At 38.2% G+C, this 9215-nt stretch overlaps 1 protein-coding gene across 5 annotated transcripts in view; it reads left to right on the forward strand.

Annotated features, from left to right (window-relative positions):
* LOC137006563 (pleckstrin homology domain-containing family G member 3) overlaps positions 1-8275 on the forward strand; it is a 62746-nt gene extending 54471 nt beyond the window's left edge. For 2 of the 5 annotated variants that reach the window (XM_067367419.1, XM_067367421.1), the window contains exons 16-19: positions 1405-1755; positions 2476-2580; positions 3097-4513; positions 5245-7692. In XM_067367419.1, coding sequence (XP_067223520.1) covers positions 1405-1755; positions 2476-2580; positions 3097-4513; positions 5245-5999 — 2628 coding nt within the window. In that variant the 3' untranslated portion in view covers positions 6000-7692. Of the gene's footprint in view, positions 1-1404; positions 1756-2475; positions 2581-3096; positions 4514-5244; positions 7693-7742 lie in introns of those variants that run through there. The other 3 variants (XM_067367424.1, XM_067367422.1, XM_067367423.1) reach the window with 3 other exon arrangements.
* The last annotated feature ends 940 nt before the right edge of the window (positions 8276-9215 follow it).

Below are 9215 nucleotides of genomic sequence, written 5' to 3' on the forward strand. Positions count from 1 at the left end.
AATCGCACATAACTTCTAAACCATTAGGCGTAGACTCAAGTGTCTTATATCACTTGGTTCAAAATGGGCAAAATGCATGCCTTGGATTCGGCCATCATTCTTGGTGAAATTTTCGGGTATTTCGGATTTTTTGAAAAACCTACTTTTGCGAACTAGTCCTAGGTTTTTGGCCCGATCAGAATCAAACCAGTGTAGCAAGATTCTCTGGAAACTAATTGTCAATAATTATCCAAAAAAAGTAGAAATTTCGATTCACGGTCCCTAAGGGCCGACAAAATGTTTGAAATGGGCGGAGCCACTTTTACTAAAATGGCTATAACTCATGAATGGAATGAGATATTTGCACCAAAATTGGCACAAATATGTAAGAGGTCATTCTGTGGTCACTTGATGAAGGATGCGGCAACTGGCCACTTGGTGGCGCCGTAACTGGAAAAAAAAAACATAAATTGCTATAACTACTTCACCGTCAGTCCGATTGACTTGAAAATTGGCATGCAGTGTCTTTGTCCAAGTTGCCATGATTGTCTATGAGGACATTGATGCATCTCAAAAAACATGTCCACCATCGGACAATGAACTTTGATCAGCTATCAGACAAGGTTAATGGAGGCCGATTGGATCCAAACTTGCTTTTGTTTGACTCATGGCTCTAGAGGCCTGTGAGAAATTTGAAAGAAATTAGCTACTTTGGGAGCGCCTTCGCATTTTTTCATGAATTCTATGCTGATTTGCTGCTCAAGAAATATTTCTTATTATCATTGGTGTAAATATTGTTTGCTGCTTAATTTTTTGGAAACAGTGATCATATTCAAGATTCTTTGAATAGAAAGTTCTAAAAGAACAGCATTTATTTAAAATAGAATCTTTTGTAACATAAATGTAACTCACTTTTGATCAGTTTAATGCATTCTTAATGTATTGAATTATTCATTTCTTCTACTTTTTTAAAATCTTATATGAAGTTTTGTTCTACTTTTTTAAATATCATATGAACTGTCAGAAATATTTGAGCAGCAAATCATCATATTAGAATGATTTCTGAAGGATCATGTGACATTGAAGACTGGAGTAATGATGCTGAAAATTCAGCTTTGATCACAGGAATAAATTACATTTTACTATATATTCACATTGAAAACAGCAATTTTAAATTGCGTTAATATTTTTCATATTTTTACTGTATTTTTCTTTTTATACTGCAAATAAATGCAGCCTTCTTTCAAAACATTAATATATCTTAATTATTCTGGACTTTAGACCAGTAGTGTATTCATGCTAAATCACATTAATGGGAATATTTCATAAATGCAATTCCAACTTAATTGCAGCAGTAGTTCAGACAAAAAAAACGTGAATTCACTTTTTAATGAGCACATTCCATGACTTTTCTGTGACGTCCAGCATGCAGAGAGCGAAGGTACTCTATTAGTGGATAAAGACCGTCTTTCCATACTGCCCACTACCAACATCATGGCATTGAGCTCAAATCCAGAACTGAAGGCTTCAGTACCTGAATTGGTTCAGAAAGGACAAGATCATGAATCTAGCACAGGCTCGCTGGATGACATCAAGGAGAGAAGACTTCTTCTCGAAGAGGAGGAAGAGAAAGCAAAGATGGCAGAGGACAGGATAGGAGGAGATATTGGAGAAGTGGCAGTTGAGCAGGTAGCTGACTTTGCCAGTTCGGTGTTGGCCGCCATCTCCTGCTGGCAGTATAGGGCCAAGGCTTTGCTTTTTGATCAGATCACAACGGTGAGGCTCTCTGTCACCACCATGCTATTTGTCTAACAGCCGTATCAATCACATTCCCATCTGCTGCATGCTGACTTCTGCTTGTGCACCCACAGTTCTGATGCTCGAATGCTCTTGAAAGTGCAGTTGCATGAATCATTGCATGGACATAACAGCATGCATAGCCACTAATCATCTGTAAGCGTGTGTGTCTTTTTTAAGACTCTGCTCAGTGGACACTTGACCTACAAATTGAATGCCGTCTTCAAAATGTAATTTCCATTTTGACATTACGAGACTGTATGACCGAAGAAATATTTTTCTACCTAAATGCATGTCATTATTAAGATCTAATGCATAATAATACGGGACGTCGGGTGTCTCAGAGTGTTTTCGCACTTGGAGCCACAATAAGATTTTTTGATTGAAGTTCGACTTCAAAGGGAAATTTAACTGTCAAATTTTGGGGGTGGAGGTCGGCTGGCTTGCCTTCCCTAATTAAATTAAACAAAGGTTCCTGTTTTATTGTGTTTTGTTTGATGGCACACAAAAGCAATTTCAGAAGGTCACTTGTCTGTGGAAAAACACTGAAATGCATGGATGCTTTTAAATGAATTGCAAATGTTTATAAAAGGTTGAAATGTCGCTAAAGTACACACAGGATAAATGACATCTGGCAACTGTGAGCAGAGTGTTTTGATCTGTTAAATTGCTGTAATTTTCTGTATTGTGTACTAACAGGACAGAGATGGTTGTTGGGAGAACTGGCCAATGAACAAGAGCAGCCAGACATCTTGTGAAGAAAAGCCTTGTGAAACGAATAAAACTTTGACTCTCCTTGGACAGGTAACATCATGTATTATGAACCTCATAATAGATCTTTCACTCTAGGAAACTCAACAAAAGAGCTGAATTAAAAAACAACTTTAACAAATTTAACATTTGAATGTGTCTATATGTATGTCTGATGTTGTGCTTGTCAAATGGATAAACGTTTCCTGTGGTGATGACTTGTGGGCAAACCTTCACATTTGTGCATATTTTTCACACATTCATGTTGCCTTGAATTCATCCGTGTATGAGGTTGCTTCTAGAAATGCTGCAGGAATTGTGTTGTCAGCATTCACTTTTGTTACTTGGCTAATCATAAACAAGGGGAAGAGGGGGTTTACAAGGACTTGTTGGAAATACAAATTGCAGCTGTCTCTCAAAGCTAGATAAATTGCACTTGTTATTTCATGCTGGTCACTTAGCCATGTGGGAAATGTTGAAGATTGAATTAAGTTATCTTCATATCCTTAATTCTTATCTTCTTCGTAGCTTCCTTTAGCAATAACTCTCTTCACTCTGTGTACTTTCTAGAGCACAACTGGGGAACACAATTCACAGAACACAGTTCCTCTTAGAGAGTCAGAGGAGGCAAGGATGGACCTGTCGGATAATTATCCTGAATTGTGTGAGACAATAATGGAAGATCCAGAGATAGTAGACCTCAATTATGGAGGACGAGAAATTGGAGATAGTATAAATGACAGTGTGGATTTCTCATCCCCTACTCGACTAGAAGTGCAGGAAAAGGAAGGGACGACCCCATCCCGAAGTAACCTCTTGGAAGATGTGCAGAATATGGAGGTCGATGTTGCAGTGCCTGGTGGTTTCTTGTCTTCATCCATGCTGGACAAGGCAAGGGATATCCCAGAGCAGTGTACCAGCAGCCTCTCTCCAAGTAATAGTCTAGGAGTCAAAAGGTCGTTTGACTTCGACTCTTTGGACGGTAGAAGAAACCGTTTGCTGAGCGGCAGTGCTGAGCCTCATGAGAAAGACAAATCCCAAGAATTTAGTCAGTCCACTCCAGAACCATTAACAGAGACTGTTCCTGATAGCCCGTTCATACCTCAAATGAAACAAGACACCCTTTCCAAAAAGGACAGATTGCTCATACATAAGATTAAACACTACTACGAACATGCTGAGCATCAGGATGCCAGCTTTGCCGTTAAACGCAGAGAGAGCCTGTCGCACATCCCTGCAGGCCTAGTCCGTAATCTGAGTCAACAGCTCAATGACCTTGCAGATGAAGATTTGGCATTACACAGGAGGGGGTCTTCTGTAACCAGGCCAACTTTGTGGTCTGTCTTTAATCTACCAGGCTTAGACGATGACAAGAAAGCAAAGGACAGCTCTGACTTTGTGGTTTCTGCAAACGGCAAAGAGTCCATGCTCGGACCTCAAAATGGGAATGAGCAATTCCAGCCAGGATCCGACATGGTTAAGGTGTGGCAAGACATGGAATTGGAGATAATTGGGTCTTCTGAAGAGCAGAACTTGGAGAATTCCCAAATGACTTCACCTGTACAAGAGACAAAAGCAGAAACCAGTAAGATGAGCTCTGATAGTGGACTTGGGGAACCTCTACTAATATTGGAAGAATCTGATGAAAGCTCAACCTCATCCACAATCAACAACATCTTAGGAAAGGACAAGATGCAAGAGTTTCGGAGCCATCCAAACAAGGATCATAAGCTCCAAGAGTGCCACAAGGCCAACCACCCTCCCCTACCAAGGATCATCTCTTTAAGGTCCGCCAGTGAGGATGATCTCATCCTTCAAGATATGGAGAAGATGAAGAACAAAGTGTTCCAGTTGGCCAGGCAATACAGTCAACGTATCAAAAACAGCAGACCAGTAGTAAGGCCGAGGCCCAAGATCTCCGAGAACCATTTCACACCCAAGAACCTGTCTTCGGTCATGGAGGAGAGACCTCTGGGAAAGGAGAAAGGTGGGTGTAGTGTCTGAGTAGGCACTTTATTTTCCAAACTGACTATTCACTTTTACTTGAGGGACAGTCTCCCAAATTGCGGTTAAGTTTCTTACTTAGTGGTTATTGTTTACAACTTTTTGGTTACCAATCCAGACCATTGGTATCCATATTTGCTCACAGACTTGAGATGATTACAATATAGAGATGGAGCATTTGACGGATAGGAATGTGCAAGATCCGTTTTGAGGTTGTGTAAAGAGGTGTGTCAAGATTGAAATCAAGTGGGAATGCAGTGAATTGGATTTCCGAAAGCACAAGTGCACTTTCCTAACTGAAATTCTCATTGGTCAGTGGATTCCTACATCAGAGTGCATTGCAGCAAGTTTGGATTGCATGATTGAGCAAACCCTTGTGTAATTCCTCCACATCCTTGCGTCGCACCATTCCCTTTAGAAATCAATGGATTTGCAGTGTTCTTTGGCATAGTGTAAACCAGGCTTGGTCCTGGAGGGCCACTGTCCTGCAGAGTTCAACTCCAACTTGCCTTAAAACACCTGCCTGGAAGTTTCTAGTATGCCTAATTAGACCTTGATTAGCTGATTAAGGTGTGTTTAATTGGGGTTGGAGCTACATTCTGCGGGACAGTGGCCTTCCAGGACAGGGTTTGGAGACCCCTGGTGTAAACTCTGTGTGTAAAAGCACACTTATTTGTCAAAGCAGACTTTTAACCACTGCTCTTTTGTGCATAGGCATGCCTGACAGGACACTGTTGCTGACCTTGAATGAGCAGGACATTATCCCGGACTCTAAGACTACTAGTCCATCTTCCAGCCTCAGTTCTCCTGGAAGTCCTCAATTGCCATACATTTGCAGATTATATGCCCAGAGACCACAAAGTCCAGTACAAACAGAGAGCTTCCACTGGCCAGATGTCAAGGAGTTGCGCTCCAAATATACCAATCATAGCCGAGAGGATGTATCCGCTTCCTCTCGTCCATTCCTAGTGAGTCGCAGTTATTCCTTTCCAGAGAGAGTTCGGGACAACGGAGAGGTGTCTGAGAAGTCCGGAGCATCACGTTCCTTGTCTTGTTCATCCCCTTCCTGCAATGCCCCAGTGCAAAGAAGTACATCCACAGATTCTGCATGCTCCAGCAAGACCCTTGAAGCTGAAGATTTGCCTTCACTGTGTAGAGTTAACACTTTAGGTTTTGACTTGGGGACACCACATGCTCTTGAGCAACCGGACAGCTGTTGTGACACTGGTCAAGATACCCTAACTGTAGTCGAAAGGGCAGCAGGAGGTGAGGACAGTAATGAGAATCAACTAAGATGGGATGCTGTTTCACAATCTGAAATTGCAATGGTGAACAGTACAGAGCAAGACTTCAGTGCATGGATGGATGGAGGTCACCCACCATGCTCATTTGAAAAAGTGGAGAACAGTCAACATAGTTTGGTTAAAAACCTGCGTGAGAAATTTCAGAACCTGAGTTCTTATACTTGAGTCTTATAAAGCAATATTTTTACTCTAAACACTCAGAACCTTAAGATATTTACTATTCTCCAAAATGTAATTTGGCCACTTTTTGAGAGGCATAGTACATGATGTCTTACACAGGTTTGGCGTTTTGCATTTTCAGAGCATGAATCTTAACCTCCAGTTGTGAACTGTCAGCAAATGTTGTCCAAACCATCTGGAAAAGGGATGCCTGAGGACCTCAGAGAATATATTTATAAAATTTTGCATTTGTAAATACATGTATATTTGAACTTTTCTGCATTATTTTGTGCATATTTCAATGAGATGTAAACATTTGTTAAAGGAGCTGGCTGTGGTACTGTCAATTTTTTGTAAAGTTAAGAAAAGTGGTTAAATACATGATTATTCTTTCGGTCATTTTGCAATAAAAAGCAATATGCTCAGTGCATACTAAGTTACAAATGCACCCATGCTTGGTAAACACAAATTTGCACAAAAAGCACTGCAATATTCAATGCAATCTGTTAGTTATTTTGATCAGCACTGCCTGATGTCTCTTCACTGTTTGTGTTCGAGCACTGACCAGAGGAAAGAGGGTAATCTCATAAAGGCGTCATTCCCCACTAATGAGGAGAAAACTGGAAATTCTAATCAGATTAAGCCAGATGGATGATAAACAATGATAAAGACTGATGTCATTCTCAAAAATAATGGAGAAGTCATTTGAGCAACATATTAATGCACAGTCACAGAAAGTGTCTCCTCACTGTATTTGGGTAAATAGTCTTGTTTAATGGGAGTTGTTATCATAATCTAACTGGTTTTGGTTGTATTTTTCTGCTCATTGGTGGGGTTGATGTCACTGTTATCTTGTGTATTTAATCCTTTTTATTTATTTGAATTGGTCTAAATATTATGCACAATGCCTTTGTCAGCTTAGTAGTGACAATTTGTAAAAATGTTCAGTTTATATTCTATTTTTCTGTCATACATTAAAAGAAGCTTTCCACACTCTAATCATTATTCCCTTTATCATATTGTCCTTTATTATATCATGTTCACAATGTTTCTGCATTCGCTTTTTTGTTTCTGTATTAAAAATTAGTCTGCATGACTTAGGGGCATGTTGCAGTTTAATTAGTTTATGCACCTTTTAATCAGCTTTAAGAACTTGCAGGTAGAATATGGCATGGATATGATTAATGACTTCCATGGAAGGAGCAGAAAAGCCGCCTTAATCTCATCCTGGGTTACAGATAATAACCCTTTGAATGGATATATGGAGTATAAGTACCTTATTGTGAGCAAGTAATGATTTAGCAGATGCTTTTATGTATTTACAGGACATTTATTACATGGTCTCTGGAGAAACCGGAGGTTAAAGGGTTAGTTCACCCAAAAATTAAAAATTAAAATAGTTCTGAAGATTCAATCGATTTTTATGATGAATAGATTGACTTTAGGCTTTTATTCACATATAAACATTGATCAGCGAACATAAACAGAAGCTCAACCATACATACGTGACCTCATTGGTTGAAGCTCAAACGTGCTGCGTAACACGAGAATGAATCTCATTGGTTCTCGCACGCATCAAGCAAACGAGCTTCCGTTTACCACAACTAATGTGTGCATTGATGAATGTTTATATGTTAATAAAAGCCTAAAATGATCTCTTTATGAACCTTTTAACGTGGTAGTTGCGTAGACTCTCAAAGAAGGGACAGAAATCTCTCTTTTCTTTAAAATATCTTCATTTGTTTTCAGAAGATGAACCAAAATCTTACGGGTTTGGATGATGTGAGGGTGAGTAATTTTAATTTTTGGGTGAACTAAGTGACTTGCTCTTCAAACCAATATCTTTTAGTTGCCATCCCAGGTGTTGTTTTGTGTTTATTATATCTGACAATATGTTTTAAACTCCATGTCTAAATATCGAATAGATTAGATTTGGTAACACCGAATTAGATAAGGATCCATTTATTAACATTAGTTAAAGCTGCAGTCTGTAAGTTTTGCCTCTTTGTCGCCCTCTCTGTTTGAAACCTGCAATTGCAGTTATTTGCAGAATTTATTATCTGTACGTGGGTTGTGTATCAGCACGGATGAATCTAATATTTGCTGTCAGTCACCACATCGGTGTGAATACTGTACCACAGAATTACAGATTGTAGTCTTTGTAGTATGATCAAAATAAGAATTTTCACCAGAAAATATGAACAAGTAAGTAACATGTCTGCCACTTTTGTTCTGACCAACTGAAAGCCAATGATGATTAAATCTAACGATCCCTTAGCTTGGATCACGTCAAACCGTGCAAATTATTATTGTTATTATTATTATTGGTATAATTTATTCTCAAATTGTTCATGTCAACAACTTCAGCATTGCATGACTATGTGTATTTGGTGTATATTAGCATTACCTGTAGATTTGAATTTCTGTAGCCACTCCGCAGTCCGACATCTTTTGCTTTTGACTACGGGTGAATCTCCAGATGATTGTCATTTGGACCTTTCTGGATTACAATCCGCCATTAAAATGTTTATTTTATATAATTGAAGAGCAAAAGTATACATTTTGAAAAAATGTGGGCACCTTTAAAATTAAATTATATATCATAAAAAATAAAGGAATGCATATTTTAATTACCCTCTTGCATAATTCTGCCTCCCCTTTTAACTTATTACCATTAAAATTAAAATTTCTTTTTTTATTTATTTATTTAATATTACTATTAATGGATGTTTAAATAATATCATTTGAATTACTTCTTAGGAAATAGCTGTCATAACATTTATTTTTAATTTATTTGACATTAAATTAATATGTTAATGTCAAATTTTGTATCTATTTTTTTTCTGTAAAAGTGTTTAATTATGTATGTATTGGCTGTCTTTAATTATGATTTATTTATTTTGTGTTGGTGATGGGTATTATCACAAAAGAAAAAGTGAAAGGAAGAGAAAATAGAATGAAAAATGTGGAATAATTATTGGTAAAAAATATTATGTCTTTAAACGAGATGTCTATTGGTATAATTGTATTAAATATGCTTGAATTGGAAGACATAATAAAGTATAAAAATGTTTGTTTATTCCATTTATTTAATGTTTATCATTTAGTTTAATTATTGCATTATAATTGACCCATCACCTGCAGCATCTTCACATGTGATATAGCCTGTTAGCTGCGACTCCTCCTCTATGTAAACAAACATGACGCAAAGACGAACGGCTG

This window comes from Chanodichthys erythropterus, chromosome 18 (assembly GCF_024489055.1).
Source record: "Chanodichthys erythropterus isolate Z2021 chromosome 18, ASM2448905v1, whole genome shotgun sequence".
In the NCBI taxonomy this organism is placed as follows: domain Eukaryota; kingdom Metazoa; phylum Chordata; class Actinopteri; order Cypriniformes; family Xenocyprididae; genus Chanodichthys; species Chanodichthys erythropterus.